General features: G+C 36.7%; 1 protein-coding gene across 4 annotated transcripts in view; it reads left to right on the top strand.

Annotated features, from left to right (window-relative positions):
- Positions 1–20,389, top strand: part of HMGCLL1 (3-hydroxymethyl-3-methylglutaryl-CoA lyase like 1) — a 199,327-nt gene that overhangs the window by 119,755 nt on the left and 59,183 nt on the right. Inside the window, exon 8 of one of the 4 annotated variants that reach the window (XM_032340296.1) lies at positions 12,886–13,421. The exons of the other annotated variants lie outside the window; for them this stretch is intronic. Within the exon in view, the coding sequence (XP_032196187.1) occupies positions 12,886–12,936 (51 nt within the window). The 3' untranslated portion in view covers positions 12,937–13,421. Of the gene's footprint in view, positions 1–12,885; positions 13,422–20,389 lie in introns of those variants that run through there. 4 annotated transcript variants of the gene reach the window in all.

The following is a 20,389-nucleotide window of genomic DNA, read 5'->3' as shown; positions in this document are numbered from 1 at the left end:
GTATGGCCTTTATTATGTTGAGACATATCCCCACTCAATCCAGTTTGTTGACGGGTTTTATCATGACCTGATAAAATTTTGTGAAGTGATGTGAAATTTTGTCAAGTGCTTTTTTTCTGTATAAATTGAGATGATCATCTCATTGTTATCCTTCCTTTTGTTGTTTATCACATTGATTGATTTGCAAGTATTGAACCATCCTTGTATCCCTGGAATAAATTCCATTTGATTGTGATGGATAATACTTTTACCATATTATAGAATATGACTTGATATTTTGTTGAGGATTTTGCATCTATGTTCATCAGTAATATTGGCCAGTAGGTTTCTATTTTTGTAGTCTTTATTTGCTTTTGGTGTCAGGGTAACTCTGGCTTTGTAGAATATATATGGAAGCTTTTCTTCCTATTTCGTTTGTTGGAATAGTTAGAGGAGAACAAATATTAACTCTTCTTTAATATTTGATAAAAATTCACCCGTGAATCTATCTGGTCCTGGACTTTAGCTTGTTTGGAGTTTTTTGAGTACTGATTCAATTTTGTTGCTACTAGCTGGTCTGTTCAGATTTTTATTTCTTTCTGACTCAGTTTTGGAAGACTGCCTGTTTCTAGAAATGTATCTATTTTTCCTAGGTTATCCAATGTATTGACATATAATTTTTGGTAGTATTTTTTATAATCCTTTGTATTGCTGTGGTGTCAGTTGTTAGTTCTTTTGCATATCTGATTTTATTCATTTGAATTCTGTCTTTTTTCTTGGGTATGGCTAAAGATTAAGCAATTTTGTTTGTCTTTTCAAAGAAGCAGTTCTTGGTTACATCAGTCATTTCCATTCTTTTTTGTTTGTTTAATCTTTCATTTGTTTCTTCTCTGATCTTTATTATTTCCTTCCTTGTGCTAATCTTAGGCTTTTATGTTTCTCATTTTCTAGGTCCTTTAAGCATAAATTCAGATAGTTTATTTCAAATTTTTCTTGTTTCTTCAGGTAGGCCTGTATTGCTATAAACTTCCTTTTTGCTGCATTCCAAAGATTTGGGGCCATTGTCTTTTCATTTATTTCCATGTATTTTTTTCATTTTCTCTTTAATTTCTTCATATACCCATTAGATGTTTAGTAGCATGTTGTTTAGGCTCCATGTGTTTTTGTTTTTTCCAGCTTTTTTCTTATTGATTTCTAGTTTCACACCATCATGATCAGAAAAGATGCATATTATTTAAATCTTAAATTTATTGAGGCTTGTTTGTGGCCCAAAGTGGAGAATGTTCCATGTGCACTTGAAAAAGTGTATATTCTGCTGTTCTTGTATTGAATTTCTCTGTTAAGTCCATCTCTGCTAATGTGTCATTCAAAGACATCATTTCTTTATTGATTCTGTCTGGATGATCTATCCATTGATATAAATGGGGTATTAAAGCCCCCTACTATTATTATATTACCATCAACTTCTCCCTTTATGTCTGTTAATATTTGCTTATATATTTAGGTGCTCCATTGTTGGGTGCATAGATATTTACCGTGGATTGACCCCTTCTGTTTTTCATTACAGTCCTTATTTGAAATTGTTTTGTGTGATATGAATATTGCTACCTTGGCTCCTCCCCCCACTTTTATTTGCATGGAATGTCTCTTTTTATCCCTTAACTTTCAGTCTGTGTGTGTATGTGTATTTAGGTCTGAAGTGATTCTCTTCTTGGAAGCATATGGTTAATCTTGTTTTTGGAAACCCATTCTGCCACCTTGTATCTTTTAATTGGAGCGTTCACACTGTTTTCATGTAGAGTAAGTATTGATAGGTATGTACTTATTGCCATTTTGTTAATTGTTTTATGGTTGTTTTGTAGTTCTTTTCTGTTCTTCTGTTGATCTCTTTCCTTATGATTGATGATTTTCTGTAATTTCTGTAGTGTTAGTCCTGACTTTCTCCTTATTTTTAAATGTATCTACTATAGGTTTTCAGTTTGTGGTTATCATGAAGTTCATACATTGCACCCTAAGTTTAAAACAGTGTATATTAAATTGAAGGTCACTTAATTTTAAACATATTCTAAAAGAACAGTTTTTACTCCCCAATCCATGTTTTATGTATGTGTTGTCATATTTTGTGTCTATTTTTCATAATTTTCTTCTGATTATGGTCTTTTCTTTTCCACTTAAAGAGGTCTCTCTCATCCCTAGAAGTCTGGTTTAGAAGTGATAAATTCGTTTAACTCTTGTTTGCCTAGGAACCATATATCCCTTCAATTCTGAATGGTAACCTTGCCAGGCAGATATTTTTGGTTGTAGGTTTTTTTTCCTTTCAGCTCTTTGAATATATCATGCTACTCCCTCTGTCCTGCAAAGTTTCTATTGAAAAATCAGCTGATAACCTTATGGAGTTTCCTTTATACTTTTTGCATCTTTCTTGCTTTTAAAATTCTCTCTTTATCTTTAACCTTTGGCATTTTAATCATTATAAGTTTCATGTGGACCTCCTTGGATTAATCTTATTTGGAACTGTCTGTGCTTCCTGAACATGGATGTCTGTTTCCTCCCCCAGGTCAAGTATACCTTTTCAAATAAGTTTTCTGTCCCTTTCTCCCTCTTATCTCCTTCTGAGATCCCTATAATGTGAGTGTTTGTTTGCTTGATATTAATGGAGATCTTTAAGCTCTCTTCTTTTTTTAAATTATATTTTTCTTCTTTTTTTTTTTTTTAAGATTTTTTTCATTAAGTGGAGAGAGAGAAAGAGAGCGCACACCAGTTGGGGAGAGGGGCAGAAGGAAAGGGAGAACCAGGCTGGCTCCCCACTAAGAAGGGAGCACAATGTGGGGCTCGATCCCAGGACCCTGAGATCATGACCTGAGCCAAAGCCTGATGTTTAACTCACAAAGCCACAGAGGCACCCCTAATTAGTATTTATTTTATTCAACATGAGTGCTGTTGTCCAGCTCAACTGATTTGTTCTTCTGTATCTACTAAACTTTTGTTTTCTTTTAGTATATTTTTCATATTAGTTTTTATATTTTTGAACTCTTACTGGTTCTTTTCTATATTTGATGCCCCTTGGTTGAAGTTCTCAGTGAGTACTTCCGCTCTTCTCTCCATTCCGCTGAGCCTCTTTTTGTTATTTTAAAATCTTTATCAGATATATTGCTTATCTCCATTTTATTTACTTCCTTTTCTCAGGTTTTGTCCTGTTCTTTCATTTGGAGATTTGTCTATTTCCCTATTTTGCTTGGCTTTCTGTGTTTCTGTGAATTAGAACAAGTGCTTGACCTAAACTTGAAGGAATGGTTTTATGTATGGTCACCCCCTGAAGTATACAGTTTGCCTGGTGTCTCTAGCTGGCTAGAGCTGTATCTCTCATGAGTTCAGGCCCCCAAGGCACTCAGTGTTGGGGCTACCATTATGGGATGGCCACAGCTGAACTGGGCATGGCTTGGGGGCACTTCACCAGACTCTCTGTGGAGATGGAACCCTGACTAAATAGCTGAAGCTAAAGCCGGTGTAAGCTTATGTATCCTTGTGCTCTCTGCAGCAAGGGCATCTTGGCAGGACTGTTGAAGCTGAAGGTCAAGCTGGGATGACCTAGATTTCTCAGTACAGGGGGTGACCTGGTGGAGACCTAAAATCAAGGTGGGCACCAGCTGGGCTTCCCAGGGTACTCCATGCATGGGACACCTTTGTTGTGTGAGGAGACATGAACCTGCAGGTCTTGGAGCACTGTGCACCAGAGGTACCCTAGGAAGGTATCTGGAGCCAAGGTGGTATGAGCCTGGAGTGTGCCAGTGTGCTTTATGCCAGTATTCTCTTGGTGTGATAGATGGAGCTACAGTGAGGGCTGACCAGTGTCCCGGTGTGTGTCATGCTAGGGCCAGCTCAGTGGGATGGCTATGTCTGGTGTGGTTTAGGGGCTCAGGGCTTACTGAAGCAGTAGGCCGGCTAAGGTGCCTAGACCATGTTCCCATCCACTCTGTCATTGTGGAGAGGAATCTTAAATCACTCGTCTCTTAAATCTAGAGAGTATTCTAGTGACTTGCTGCTATTTTGAAGGATTCTAGTGCTCTTCCCCTTATATTCTGTTTGCTCTTTTAAATCACAGCTTTTGCTTTTGCTTTTGCTTTTATGGCTGCTTCTGCTTCTTTCTTCTTTCTTCTTCCTTCTTCTTCTTCTTCTTCTTCTTTTTTTTTTTTTTTTTTCCTGTGCCTCAGTATGTCCAGGGCTAGTATGGGCTAGCGGCCCAGGACTCACTGAGGGGGCTGGTCAGTTATGGCACCTGGAACCTTGCTTCCTTATGTGCTATTAAGTTGTAGAGGGAACTTGAACCATGGAGCTGTCCAGCCCTTCAGACCCAGAGAGGTTTGTAGGGTTCTAGGTCTGGTTGTTTTACATTATAGTTGTCCTTTTAAACCATGGCTTTTTTTTTTTTTCTGTGCCATGGAACAGACAGATCTACTCACTCTCTCATTACCAGCTCTCCCTACTGTAGTTTGCGGTGTTGGGGTTCAGGGTTCCCTTCACTACATGTTTCCATCTCCCTTGCTGTTCTCTATGTGGTCTCTATCTTTTGTTGTGTAGAAGCTGTTCAGTCAGCACTCCCTTCTTCCTCAGGAGGAATTACATTATAAATAGGTATAGATTTGCCATGTTCACGGAGGTGGTGAGTTCATGGTCTTCTTATCTGACCGTCTTGGACTGGGATTCCCATCTTTGACTTTTGACAATTTAATATGTATCTCCATGTAGCATTATTTGGGCTAAAAGTATTTGGATCTCATGGGCTTCTTTGACCTGGGTATGTACTTTTCTCCCCATGTTTGGGAAGTTTTCAACCAGTATTTTTTAAAATATACTTTTTGTCCTTTTGTATTATCTCCTGGAATTCCTATGAGAATATGGTTTTTTTTTTTTTTCATTGTATCTCATAAGTTCTTTCAACTTTCTTTGTTCTTTCATTTTGCTTCTCTGGATAATTTCAAACGTCCTATCTAGGAGTTGTGGATTCTTCAGTCTGCAAGGTTGAGCCTGCTTTTAGAACTCACTTTGGAATGCACTTATGGTATTTTTCAGCTTGAGTGTTTCTGTTTGTTGTTTGGTGGTTTCTATTTAACTTCTCATTTTGTTCATGTACCATTTTCCTAATTTTGTTTAGTTGTCTGTGTGTTCTTACAGTTCACTAAATTTCTTCTAGAGGACTCTTCTGAATTATCAGACAATTCATAGGTTTCCATTTCTTTACAGTTATTGAAGCTTTATTAATTTCCTTTCACAGTGTTCTATTTACCTGATTTTTTCATGGTCCTTGAGTCCTTATGCTATTATGTGCACATCGGAGTAAGCAATCTCCTCCCAACTTTGCAGGTTTGCATATGGGAGATAGTTCTTCACTATTCAGTTAAGTTTGAGTTTCTGGGTAATATTCTTGGGTAGATGGGGCTTGCCACTAGGGTCTATTTTTGGAAAAAGCAACTATTTGAGCTCAGAGGTCAGGGTTGGGGGGATGCCATTGATTGAAAACAGTTGGAAACTACTTATGTATGGTTCTATGTCCAAATGGGTTTGTAAGATGGCTCTGTGGTTACGAGGATTCTTTGCTCAGGCTTACTAAATAGTTGTGATTGACTAGTATATTTACTAGTAACTGGGGGAATGGATTAGCTTCCCTGTTGTGACAGGGTTCTTTGTGATCTTAGATGACCTGTGTTCCTTGTTCCCTGACCCAGCAGAGCCACTGGCTTTACTTTGTGGTTGATGAGCTCTGTCTCCTGTCAGCTCAAGCACTGATCAGTTACATAATATCCAGGTATTCTTATCAGACTTTCTGATCAGATAGGGTTAGGAGCTGTGCTCTGTAGTGGGTAGAGCTATGACAGCTCTCCTGCCTGGGGAGAACAGGTAGGGTGATGTCAGAAGCTACACCCAGCAGTGGGTGAGGCTATGAATTAAGTCCTCATCTGGATGTATCACGGGAACCCTCCATGCTTGGTACTGGCTTTGCTCTATAGAGGGTTAGAGAAGTATCTATAGATAGGTGTGTGTATATAGATATATAGATATAGATATGTATAGATATGTAATTTGAACAGTGAAGAGCTCTAAGTAATGGGGAGAATGCATACAAGAGTAGATTTGGTTACTGTCAGACCTTGGAGAGTTTCCTGTATGAGCAGAGGGAATTTCCAGTTTCACAGAAAACCAAGGGTGGCAATGTATGCACCAAACAAGGAAGAGCTTTTTTTTATTTTGTTATACTTTTACTGTCAATAGACAGCTATGTTTGCAAGTCAGACAAGTTGATTAATGCCTTGTTTTATTGTGGAAGATGAACAGATATGATTCTGGGTGATGCAGAGATGAGAAGACAAAGTTACAGAGACCAGAGACACAGTAGGGCAAAACCTATTACAATAGTCCCTTCTGATAAATGATTAGGGGGAAACAGAATGAAGGACACATAAGAAAAATGTTATTTCAATGCAGACTCAGTGGGACTAGGAATTGCCCATTTATTTATTTATAGGTGAGAGTTGTTCAGGAAATCAGAGTAATACCTCTAAGACTGCAAGTATAAAAAACAGGGGATTAGGATATTTAATCTTTCTAAGATATTGTCAACTTTATGAGAAAAAATGAAATGTTCTGGTAATGATAGTCATCTGTATTTTATGAATTCATATTTGACATGACCACAGCAAAATAATTCTTCAGGGCTGCCTCAATCTTTAAGGCAAATAGAATTTTAGAATGCCTGTCCACCTAATAATTTAACAGTACAGTCAAAACTAAATTTTGCATTTATTATTTTATTATTTAAAACAGGTTTAAAGGGGCATATTATTGTTTTTCTTCCCAGTTTTATTGAGATACAATTCAATGTATGAGTTTCAAGTGTAAAGAATAAACATTTGACTACCTATTTTGTGAAATTATCACAGTAACAAGTTTCCATAACATCTAACACCTCATATAGACGTGATAAGAAATGAAAAAAAAAAAAGTTAATCTTTTAACAGATTACTTTAAAGTTTCTGTGTATTTATTAGAGAGAGAGAGAGCACAAGCCACAGGAGAGGCAGAGGGAGAAGCAGACTACCTGCTGAGCAGGGTATCCAATGTGGGGCTTGATACCAGGACCCTGGGATCATGACCTGAGCCAAAAACAGACACTTAAATGACTGAGCTGCCCAGGTACCCCTAACAATTTTCATATAAAACAGTTGGTAGTATAATTATCATGTTGTGTATTCTGTCACTAGTACTTATTTATAACTAGCAGTTGACATCTTTGACCACCTTGCTCCAGTTCCTTCTCCATCCACTTCTGGTAACCAAAATTCTGATCTCTCTAGGGTTTTGTGTATATGTGTGTGGTGTGTGTGTTTTAAATTTGGAGTGTAGATTTAAATGGCATAATTCAGTATTTGCCTTTGTCTAACTTATTTTGCTTGGCATAATTTCTTCAAGGTCCATCTATGTTGTTACAAATGACGTGATTTTTTTTTTTTTTTTTTGCTGAAGAGTATTCCATGGGTGTGTGTGTGTGTGTACACACACATATGAAAACATCTTTAACCATTCATCCATCAATGGACACTTAGGTTCTTTTCACGTCTTGACTATGATAAATAATGCTTCATTGAACTTGACGTACAGATATCTATTTGAGTTATAGTGTTCCCATTTCCTTTGGATATAGCCCCAGAAGTGAAATTGCTAGATAACATAGTAGTTCTCTTTGTAGTTTTTGTTTGTTTTATGAACCTCTGTACTATTATCTTTTGTGGCTGCACCAGTTTATAATCCCACCAACAGTGTACAAGATTTCACTTTTTCCTCATTTTTACCAGGACTTTTTTCATGTCCTTTCAATTATAGCCATTTTAAGAGGCATGAGGTAATATTTCATTGTGGTTTTAATTTGTGTTTCCCTACTGATGAGTGATGTTAAAATCTTTTCATATGCTTCTTGGCCATTTGCATTGTGTCTTTGGAAAAATGCCTACTCAGATCTTTTGCCCATATTTTTTAAAGTAGGCTCCATGCCCAGTGTGGAGCCCAACAAGAGGCATGCCCTCACAACCCCAAAATCAAGGCCTGAGCTGGGATCAAGAGTCAGATGCCCAAATGACTGAGCCACCCAGATGCCCCCTTTTGCCCATTTTTTAATTGGATTTTTATTTTGTGGCTGTTGAGTTGTATGAATTCTATACATAATTAGGATATTAATCTCTTACCAGTTAATGATTTATAAATTTTTTTCTCATTCTGTAGATTTTTTTCATGTTTTTTTTTTTCTATACAGAAGCTTTTTAGTTTGATGTAGTCCTAACTTTTTGTTTATTTATGCTTTAGGTGTGATAACCAAATAATCATTGCCAGAGTCATGTCAAGGAGTTTTTACTGTTTTCTTCTGGAAGTTTCATAGTTTCAGATCTTACATTTTAGACAGTAACTCATTTCAAATGAATTTTTGTGAGTAGTATAAAAAAGGGTCTAGTTACATTTTTTATATGTAAATATCCAGTTTTATCCCCACCATTTATTGAAGATAATCTTTTCTCCATTGTCAAATATTAAACATACTACTTAAGGTTATTTTCTGAGCTTTAGATTTTGTTGCATTGATCCTTTATAATGCCAGTACCATACTGTTTTGATTACTATAGTTTTGTAGAATAGTGCGAAGTCTGATGCCTTCCACTTTGTTCTTCTTTCTCAGTTTTGAATCTTCTGTGGTTCTATATATCTATATATCTATATCTATCTATATGGATTGTTTTTTCTCTACCTATGGAAAAAGTACAATTGGAATCTTGATAGGGATTGCATCAAATTTCTAGATGGCTTTTGGTATTGTTGACATTTTAATAGTATTCTTCCAATCTATGAACACAAGATACTTTCCATTTATTTGTGGTTCCTTCAGTTTCTTTCATCAGTGTTTTCAGAGTAATTTCTTGATTTCTTGGTTAAATTTATTTGATGGTATTAAAAATGGGATCAATTTCTTTATTTCTTTTCCAGATAATTCATTGCTGTAACAGTTTTGTGGTTGAGTCTTTAGGATGATCAGTACAGAAAACTATGTCATCTGCAAGTAGAAACAATTTTACTTCTTTTTCTTCTTCTTTTATTTTATTTAATTCTTATGGCTTTCATTTTGTTGCCTGATTTATCTTGTAAGGACTTCCAGTGCTATGTTGAATAGGAGTGAGGAGAGTGGACACCTTTTGCCTTAGTCCTGATTTTAGAGGACAAGCTTTCAACCTTTCTCCCCTGAGTACAATTTTTTTTTTAAATTATGAATGAGTGTTCATTGGGTACTTTTCCTGCATCTACTGTGATGATGATTGGATTCCTTCCTTTCATTACAGTAATGTGATTTAAGTAATGTAGACGTTCAACCATCTTTGTACCCCAGAGGCAATACCCACTTGACTGTAGTGAACGATCCTGTTAATGGGCTGCTCAATTAATTTTATTTTAGTATTTTATTTTGGCATCTATATTCATCATGAATACTGGTGTGTGGTTTCCTAGTAGTGTCCTTCTCTGGCTGTGGTGTCAAGGTAATATTGGCCTTGTAAAATGAATGGGACTGTTCTCTGAAGGACTGGTATTAAATTTTTAAGTATTCATAAATATCACTATCAAAGACATCTCTTGGGCTTTCTTTTGTTGGAAGAATTTTTTACTTCTTGCTTATTTAGTCTTGGTAGGTTACGGGAGTAACTGGGCGCTGTTCTCTGAGGGCGCACTGAGGGGTGCGGCCCTGGGCTCTCGGCTCCTCCGGGCCGGAGACAAGGAGGCCGCCATTTGTATTCCCGTCCTTGGGAACTCTACGGAAAGCGCTCAGGGAACAAAAGCTCCTGAAAGCAAACCCGAGCGGATTACTCACCCCGGCTCTGGGTAAGGGCGGTATCATTCCGCCTGGGGCAGAGACACTTGAGAATCACTACAACAGGCCCCTCCCCCAGAAGATCAACCAGAAATCCAGCCGAGACCAAGTTCACCTACCAAGGAGTGCGGTTTCAATACCAAGGAGAGCAGCAGAATTCCAGAGGAGGAGAAAGCCAAGCAAGGAACTCATGGCTTTTTCCCTGTGATTTTTTTTTAGTCTTGCAGTTAATTTAATTTTTTTCTTTTTCATTTTTTGTTTTTTTTTTTTCCTCGCCTTCGGGTAAAATTTTTTTTTTTTAACTGTTACCTTTTTCTTTTTTAACGATTTTTTACTAGTTTATCTAATATATATATTTTTTCTTTTTTACATTTTTCTTAGGTGTTTTCCTTTTTTTTTTTAATTCTTTTCTTTTCTTTTCTTTTTCTTTTTTCTTTTTTTTTTCTTTCTTCCTTTTTGAACCTCTTTTTATCCCCTTTCTCCCCCCTCACGATTTTGGATCTCTTCTAATTTGGTTAAAGCAGTTTTTCCTGGGGTTGTTGCCACCCTTTTAGTATTTTATTTGCCCCTTCATATACTCTTACCTGGACAAAATGACAAGACGGAAAAATTCAACACAAAAAAAAGAACAAGAGGCAGTACCGAAGGCTAGGGACCTAATCAATACAGACATTGGTAATATGTCAGATCTAGAGTTCAGAATGACAATTCTCAAGGTTCTAGCCGGGCTCGAAAAAGGCATGGAAGATATTAGAGAAACCCTCTCGAGAGATATAAAAGCCCTTTCTGGAGAAATAAAAGAACTAAAATCTAACCAAGTTGAAATCAAAAAAGCTATTAATGAGGTGCAATCAAAAATGGAGGCTCTCACTGCTAGGATCAATGAGGCAGAAGAAAGAATTAGTGATATAGAAGACCAAATGACAGAGAATAAAGAAGCTGAGCAAAAGAGGGACAAACAGCTACTGGACCACGAGGGGAGAATTCGAGAGATAAGTGACACCATAAGACGAAACAACATTAGAATAATTGGGATTCCAGAAGAAGAAGAAAGAGAGAGGGGAGCAGAAGGTATACTGGAGAGAATTATTGGGGAGAATTTCCCCAATATGGCAAAGGGAACGAGCATCAAAATTCAGGAGGTTCAGAGAACGCCCCTCAAAATCAATAGGAATAGGCCCACACCCCGTCACCTAATAGTAAAATTTACAAGTCTCAGTGACAAAGAGAAAATCCTGAAAGCAGCCCGGGAAAAGAAGTCTGTAACATACAATGGTAAAAATATTAGATTGGCAGCTGACTTATCCACAGAGACCTGGCAGGCCAGAAAGAGCTGGCATGATATTTTCAGAGCACTAAACGAGAAAAACATGCAGCCAAGAATACTATATCCAGCTAGGCTATCATTGAAAATAGAAGGAGAGATTAAAAGCTTCCAGGACAAACAAAAACTGAAAGAATTTGCAAATACCAAACCAGCTCTACAGGAAATATTGAAAGGGGTCCTCTAAGCAAAGAGAGAGCCTACAAGTGGTAGATCAGAAAGGAACAGAGACCATATACAGTAACAGTCACCTTACAGGCAATACAATGGCACTAAATTCATATCTCTCAATAGTTACCCTGAATGTTCATGGGCTAAATGCCCCTGTCAAAAGACACAGGGTATCAGAATGGATAAAAAAACAAAACCCATCTATATGTTGCCTCCAAGAAACTCATTTTAAGCCTGAAGACACCTCCAGATTTAAAGTGAGGGGGTGGAAAAGAATTTACCATGCTAATGGACATCAGAAGAAAGCAGGAGTGGCAATCCTTATATCAGATCAATTAGATTTTAAGCCAAAGACTATAATAAGAGATGAGGAAGGACACTATATCATACTCAAAGGGTCTGTCCAACAAGAAGATTTAACAATTTTAAATATCTATGCCCCCAACGTGGGAGCAGCCATCTATATAAACCAATTAATAACAAAATCAAAGAAACACATCAACAATAATGTTTCTAAAAATTCTTCCATTGCTTCTACTTTGCCCAGTTGGCATATAGTTGATCATAGTAGCATTTTACCTTCTGTTTCTCTGGTATCAGTTGTAAGGATTTTTTAATTTTTTTCTCCTTAGTCTAGATAAAGCTTCCTCAACTTTAACTTTTCAAAGAATCCTGAATTTCCTCTCTTCTTTTTCTTTCTTCCCGTTTTCTAACTTTGGGTTCAGTTTGTTTTCTTATTGTAGTTCCTTTGCTTTGCTTGAAATACATTTTCTCTCTCTTCACTCTTAGTGTATGTGTCTTTAAGGGCTAATGGGGGGTCTCATGTAGGTGGCATATTAATATGTCTTATTTTAATCAATTCAGCTATTTTATGTCTTTACATAAAAATGGAAGAAACTCTCTGATCTAAAGTAATCACTAATAGGTAAAGATGGTGACATCTGCTTTTGAAGCTATTGTTACTGAATTCTTCAGTTCTGAGATTTTGTTTCTGTTTCTTTGTGAAACTTCTCATTGTCTTCCTAGTTATGATCACTTGTATATATGCTCTTATAGTTCACTAAACTTCTTAAAAGCATTATTCTGAAGTCTTTGACAATACTACATAGATCTCTATTTCATTAGAGTTGTTGGAGCTTTATTAGTTTCTTTTAGTGGTATCTTTGCCTGATTTTTGCATTTTTTAAAAATATTTATTCATTTGACAGAGAGAGAGATCACAAGTAGGCAGAGAGTCAGGCAGAGAGAGAGGGGGAAGCCGGCTCCCTAATGAGCAGAGAGCCCCATGTGGGACTCGATCCCAGGACCCTGAGATCATGACCTGAGCCAAAGGCAGCAGCCTAATCCACTGAGCCACCCAGGTGCCCCGTGATTTTTGCATTTTAATAAGAAGGCTGCTTTTCTAAACTTTGCAGACTTGCTTTGTTATAAATAGTATAGCACCCATCAGTTTGGGTTCTTAAAGTGTCTGCTGGTAATGTCCTTGGGTTTAGTGTTCATGTCTATTTTGCAGAGTCCATTGTTCAAGCTTGCCATCAGTGGTTGGAGTTGTACCATTGGGTAAGTGCAGTTTGATTTGGACCTTTGGCTTGGTTCCCTGCCCCAGTGAGGCTGAAGGATGGTCTCACTGGTTTGGTAGGTTCTCTGGTCAGGTTACTGGATGGTTGTGACTGGGTACTGTAATCAGCTTTAGAGGGTGCTATAACTTGTGTTTCCAGCCGCGTTGGAGCAACAGGACAACAACATGTCTAGGTTGCGCAGCTTTCAGGCACTCCCATCAGCCCTTCTGGTCAACTGGGGCCAGGCTGGGCTACAGCACGTTTGGCAGTTATTTAGCTCCCTGATCTGGGCAAACCAAGCTCAAGGATTGGTAACGCTCTTTGAGGGTTGGGATCACACAGGCATTCAACTGATCTCCCTGGTCCTAATGGACCATTGATTTGGTTCTGCCCTTAGCTAGTGGAGATGCTGCCTGTATGAACGTATTCTGCCAAGACTAGAGTGTTGACTGTTACAAGCCACTACACCTTTCTCTGTCACATGCAGGCTCTTCCCCCCCCCCCTTGGAGGCACCTCTTTTTCCCTGGGGAGACCTCTCAGCATGGTCCTATACTTACCTAGGAGAGTGGCAGTGCAGTCTCCTTGTAGCTACTTTCTAATGCAGTATGCCTTTGTCTCTTAGGTCTCATTCCCCTGTTCTAGGATTGTCTTAGGGGGTGTGTTGTTCATGAGTAGTTGTTCTTATGGGGGAAAGCAAAGTCAGGAACAATGGATATTGCCTTCTAGGTGATGTCATTCCTCCTATAGTTTGGGTTTTAACACCCCAAACCATTATTTTTAAATATTTGGAAGCTATAGCTAAGCACAGGGAAAAATTCTGTACTTATAATTTCACCATGTAGGGGAAATTATTACATATGTAAGACTTATTTTAATAATTAATCATATACACACATAATTAATGTTTTTGATCATGTATTAAGCTAAAAAACCTGTACCTCATGATCCCTACTGCACCCCTACACATGCTTAGAGGCAATTTGAGGGTTAAGAATTGATTTTGGGTGAGAGGTAAACTTGGAAGTAATTAGCTGTCGATAATATTTAAATCCAAGGGTATGCATAAGATAATAGAGAAGAAATGAGGACAAAAGCTGAACCACCAAACTATTGTATCAGTAGATCAAAGCAGATATTGAAGAAACTGAGAAATAGTGTCTCATGGGGTGGAAGAAAATCAAGTTACTCTTGATTCCTAAACTTTCAAGGAAAAAGTATTTCAAAGAGAAGAGGGAATCAATGGTCTTAAGTTCTGGATAGAGGAATACTGCATATCGATAACATTATCTTTTCTTAATGGCTTCTGCCTTTGGAATTGTGCTTAGAAGAACATTTAAATTATATAATCTGCTTACCTGTCTTTTCTTTGGCTTCATTTCTTATATTCCAATATTTTATCCAGTTGTACTATATTTTAATTTATGGTAAAAGAATTTTTAATGTAGTTATTATACAACTTCTTTCCTCACCAATAGACAATGTTAAACTATGACAAATGCTAGATTTTTATACTTTTTTCTCTCCCACCTAAGGCAACTGTGGCTTACTTACTAAGGTTAGATTAGTTGCCCAAAGGCACCAACTTGAAAGGTAATAGAATTAGGATAACAAGTTAGGTTATCTTGTCTCTTCCTGTCAGTTTTGTCTATTTATTTCATGCAAGTGTCATACCTTTAATTACTGTGACTTTTTATTAGAGATTTAATCTAATATGGCACAACCCCTGTATTTAGTCTTTTTATCAAACCTTTATTTTTAAATATTTGTCTCATTTAACTAAATTTATCTAAAACCTCATCCTTCAAATATCCATTGAAGACATAAATTTAGAGAGGAGCGACATAAGAGTATTGTCTCTCCATTCAATAAATTGGTATATTTTACTTTTTTTCATGTTATCATTTATATAAAAATGAAATAGTTTATTTCAGTAGATGGCTTACAAATTTAGATTTCTAACCCTGGATGAGAATTGTTTAAATATATGCTTATGTTTTTCTTCCTGATTTTGGGTTGCTTCTTTCTTATATTTTTTCCATCTTTTTCTCCATGAGGCTCATTTCCTCATTAATTTGGGGGGGGAAAAACTTTCCTTACAGGATATGGAAAATGTTTACAACATCCATTTCCTGAGGTAAAAAGTTGAGGTTTGAAAAGGATGCTTTCAGAATTAGATTCCCTTTACTTTGATCTCATAATAACTATAGATAACTAAATAAAGGTCATATTTCTTAGTAAAATGTTTCCAATTCAGTAAACATTCTTAAAGGAAACATTTGTTTCAATAACCAAAACCCACTGTTTTCACTCAAAGTCTAAATTAAAAGAATACTGTTTCTATTCTGTAAGGAAAGAAAATCCTATTTATTTTTCTACATAGACATTTTGGAACACTTCCCCTTGAAAATACACAAGACTTTATGGGTACCAGACCTTCAAGCGAAATATATTAGCATTCACATCAACTCTAAGAAGGCCAACAGTTATCCATAGTGTATCTATTAAAAAGAAAGGGAGATACTGAAACTAAGCAAGGTATTTTAATTAAAATATAGCTTTCTGAATTTGATCCTAGTTTATTTTTGACTCATTTTTTTTAATATAAAGGTATAGAACTTACCAAGAGTTAAGGATCACCAGAGTGTGTGAGATTATATTAATTCAAAATAATGTGATTTAGGAATGTTACTATGTTTGCCAATGTGGTTATGGTGTTTGGTTATTAAAAATCATGGTATTTACTGCAGGCTAAAGAAACAAATGGTATGTTCCCATATGAAATCCTAGGTGAGTGTGTTCTTTTGTGGCATGGGTTGGAAGATGTGACTGTATTACAAAAAAGTTAAAGTAAAAACATAGAAGTGACATTAGGGAAGAGGCAGACGAAGAGTAGCCTCTCTTGGCCATTTGGCCTGAGAAATAAATTGAAAAAAAAAAAAAAAAAAGACATTTGTAATGAAATAAGATTGAAGGGAACAACAATACACATAATATTAGATGAGCTGTTAATTATATTAACTACTTACCTTCTTAAAATTTTAGGTGCTTGAGAATCTTGCTAAGTTGCTTGTCAAAGTGACTTTATATTCTTGCCTGACAGAAATAGGCTGGACCAAAGTTACAGGTAGCCCCTGCAAAGGGGATGCCCTAAAACATGCCCTAAAATCTGGTTTGCTTCTTGTATCTCACTTACTTGTTTTTCATCCCTGCAAGAATTTGAGTTATAGTAGTTGCTGGGTTTAAGACATAAAAATACTGGGACCTCTTCCTAAGCCAGGATCCAATCAGAGTCTGTGGTCTTAGAAATTCTAGATCAGATTAATTGGAATTATAGGTTAAAATGAATCCTGTTGAACTACAGTCAGCTAAAGCAAATGAAAGTAGTAGATCTATACACATGTACGTTTATAATTATCTCTGTGTATTGTTTTAACCTTCAGACTTTTACACAAATGATTTCCTTTAGTTGAAAAAAAATATTACCTTTAAATATTTCAAGTGAGTTTCTACACTGTATGGAGATCTTGTCCTAATACAAAACTGGATGGGTGTGGGGAACCAGCATAGATATAAAGTGTAAGATTATAGGAGAATCACTTGTGGTTATATAAATGAAAAAGTTAAGATGAGAGCAACAGGGAATTTATAATTTTATATTCAATGAAAATTCAAAGGAGATTTATTAAGACTTCGTATTTCAATACATATGCTGCACTCAAATGTAATATAAGGAAAAGTGTTCTGTTTTAAGTGTTGTCAGAGGTTGTGATTAAGAACAATAGGGGTGGCAAATTGTTCTCAGCAGACAGTAGAGGCTCCCATGCAGAATGTGGAAAGGCTGGTGAAGAGCTTTATAAAAAAGCCCAAGCCTGGGGAGAATAGGACTTGATCTTTAAGATGGAAGGATGTATGGGTGATTTTGAGAGTCCCTTCATTTTGGTTTATAGTCAAAGCCACATTCAATTCCTTGTTAGAAGATAAGGAAAAAATAAGACAAATTAAGACCTGAGGACATTTTAGATCTACTATCTCCCATTAAAAAAAAAATTGTATAGGACATATTGGTGAAGAATAAATTTCTAGAGAAATATTTCTCCATCAATATGAAGTTATATATTTATCATGAAAAGAAATTGAAGTGAAATTCTCTTTCTCTCAGTATAGTTCTATGTGAGAATAACCTGGAAAAGACTTGGTTTACAGGGTTGACATCACCAAGATGTTGACATAGTGCTACTTGTGAGAAAAAGTGAAGTCAGAAGTAACAACTATTCAGGGACAAGGCACTACTCAGAGAATTGTAGAACACAGGAGTAAGTCTGAAGTACCACCTTGCACCTGAGAGACCAACACAACATGAGAAGGGTAAGATGAACAGATACATGATAAGCACATTTCCCTTTTCCTGGGCTACACAGAACCATGTAATAAGTCTCCCCTCTGCCTCTCATTCCTCCAGTGGGAAGAGAGAGCCCAGGTGTCACATCCAGCCACTGCCTTTTCTACCACTGTGGGTACATCTACTGATTTCACCTCAGAGTTTTCAAGGGATGCTGCAGGGCTCAATCTTTGGGAATCTAATTGTTCTGAGGGGAAGGAAGAAAGGGCTCCCAAAAAACAGTACTTGATTCTTGACAGGGTAATTTATATCCACACAATCCAAGTACGAATCCACACTAGTAGTTTTGTTCATCTGCAGATCCAAGTTGGTGGTGGACTCTAACCAGAGAGCTTAGTGAGGTGGAAGTCTGCCTAGTTTGCTTGCCCTGAAGGCTGGTCTGTCCCTGCCTAGCCAGAAGAGCTGAGTCATAACCCCACCAATTCCTGATTGATTTATGACCCCTCCCAACTAGAAATCATGTTCAGGAAATTTTGAGAACCTGGAGTGTGCCATCATAGACCACCTAGTGTGGAGTGTAGCCTAAGTGCCCCCTGACAGGAAGAATGAGAACACCTGAAAACTGTAGTCAGGCAGGTGGACAGACCTCCTTGCACACACAGCAAAGCCAGTGGCTCTATTCTTGCATACACATCTGCTTGTGTCAAGACCACAGACACTTCAAAAACACAAATGTAAGATACCAAAATTTGTGGGTCACAGCAAAGGCAGTTCATAATGGTAAATATCCTAATTTTACAATTCAAGCAACCAGAACAAATTAAGCCCTAATGAACAAAATAGGGAATGAAGAGACAAGTCCATAGATATTTTCTATGAAGAGCTGGTTCTTTGAAAGGTAAATGAATTGGCAGACCTTCAGAAAGGAAAGAGATGTCAACCACCAATAATGGGTTAGAAACGACTATGAACAATTATATACCAACAAATTGGACAGCCTGGAAGAAATAGATAAATTCCTAAAGACATAACCAACCAAGACTTAATCACAATGAATTATAAGATCTGAACAGACCTACTACTACTACTAAGGAAATTGAACAATAATTAGAAACCTTTCAACAAACAAAAGTCCAAGAACAGACTGCTTTGAGTAAGAAGTCATACTAGCCCTTCTCAAAATCTTCCCAAAACTATAAAAAAGGGAATGCTTCCAAACTCATGAGGCTAGCAGTCTTAGGCAGCCAAAATAAAAAACAAACAAACAAAACAACTACAGGCCATATCCCTGATAAATTTAGATGCAAAAATCCTCAACAAATATTAGCCCACATTTAACGCATGAAAAAGCTCATATAGCTATTCAAGTGGAATTTATTCCAGAGCTGCAAGGATGGTTCAGCGTTCATGAGTCCATCAACATGATATACCATGTTAACAAAAAGAATGACAAAAGTCATATGATCATCTCCATAGATGCAGAAAAGGCCTTTAACAAAACTTAAAGTCCATTTATAATACTAATTCTCAACAAAGCATGGGTAGAGGAAAGAGCACTCAACAAAGACCAGATATGACAAGTCTGCAGCTAACATTATACTTGATGAAAAGCTGAAAGTTTTTTCTCTAAAATCAGAAAAAAGACAAAGATGTTCACTCTTTCCACTTCCATTAACATAGTACTGGATGTCTTAGCCAGTGTAGTAGGGCCAGAATAAGAAATAAAAGGGATCCAAAGTGGAAAGGATGAAGGTAAAGTGTCACTGTTTGTGGATGACATACCACATATTGAAAAGCCTAGAGACTGAACCAAAAAAACCTCTTAGAAATAATAAGTTCAATAAAGTTGCAGTAAATTTATCTAAGGAAGTTAAAGGCTTATACACTGAAAACTCTAAGATACTGATCAAAGAAATTGAAGAAGATACATATAATTGGAAATATAGCCCATGTTCATGGATTAGAAAAATTAATATTGGTAAAATGTCCATATTATGCAAAGCAATCTACAGATTTACTGTAATCACTGTTAAAGTTCCAATGGCATTTTTCCATAAAACAGTTTTAAGATTTATATAGTACTACAACTGGTAAAATCATTAGATAAAAATATGGGCGTTCCTCAAAAAGTTAAAAAGAGAACTAATTATAATCCAGCAATCACACTATTATTTTCCCCAAGAATGCAAAAACACTAATTCGAAGGGATACATGCATCTCTATGTTTATAGCAACATTACCTATGATAGCCAAGATAAGGAAGCAGCCCAGTGTCCATCGATTGATGAACTGATAAAGGTGATATATATGTTGTGTGTGTTTATACATACACACAGGAATACTATTCAGCCAAAAGAATGAAATCCCACCATTTGCAATAACGTGGATGGAGACAGAGAGTAGAATGCTAAGTGAAGTTAGAGAAAGAACGGGTACCATATGATTTCACTCATCTGTGGAATTTAAGAAACAAATGAGCAAAGGGGGGAGAGAGAGAGAGAAACCAAAATACAGATTCTTAATTGTAGATAACTCATGGCTACCAGAAGGGAAGTGAGTGGGAGAATGGTTTTAATAGGTGATGGGGGTTAGGGAGTGCACGTAATAAGTCTTGATTGATAAGCATTGAGTCATTATGAAACTGTAGAAACATTAGAAACTGTAGAAACACTATTTTGTACACTTGAAACCAGTGTAATACATGCAGTTAATTGTGATTAAAATAAAAACTTTAAAAAAGACCCCAAATAGTCCAAGTAATCTTGAAAGAACAAAGGCAGAGGAATAATACTCTGTTATTTCAGAATGTATTATAAACATACAGTAATTAAAACAGTGGTATTGGCATAAAAATAAATGAATAGCTCAATGGAACAGAAGAGCAGCCAGTAATAAACCTGCAAATACAAGGTCAATTGATTTTTGGCAGAGGAGCCAGACATATGCAATAGGGAAAGGATAATCTTTATGATAAATGGTGTTGGGAAAATAAGATTGCCACATGCCACAGAATGAAACTAAACTAGAATGACACCATAAAACTTCTAGAAGAAAACATGGTGGTAATTTGGCACATCCATTATAGAAAATGGTATGGAGGTACCTCAACAAAATTAAA

Source organism: Mustela erminea, chromosome 4 (genome assembly GCF_009829155.1).
Source record: "Mustela erminea isolate mMusErm1 chromosome 4, mMusErm1.Pri, whole genome shotgun sequence".
NCBI classification, from domain to species: Eukaryota; Metazoa; Chordata; class Mammalia; order Carnivora; family Mustelidae; genus Mustela; species Mustela erminea.
Note: the sequence above shows the minus strand (reverse complement) of the source record. Positions and strands in the feature narration are given on the sequence as shown.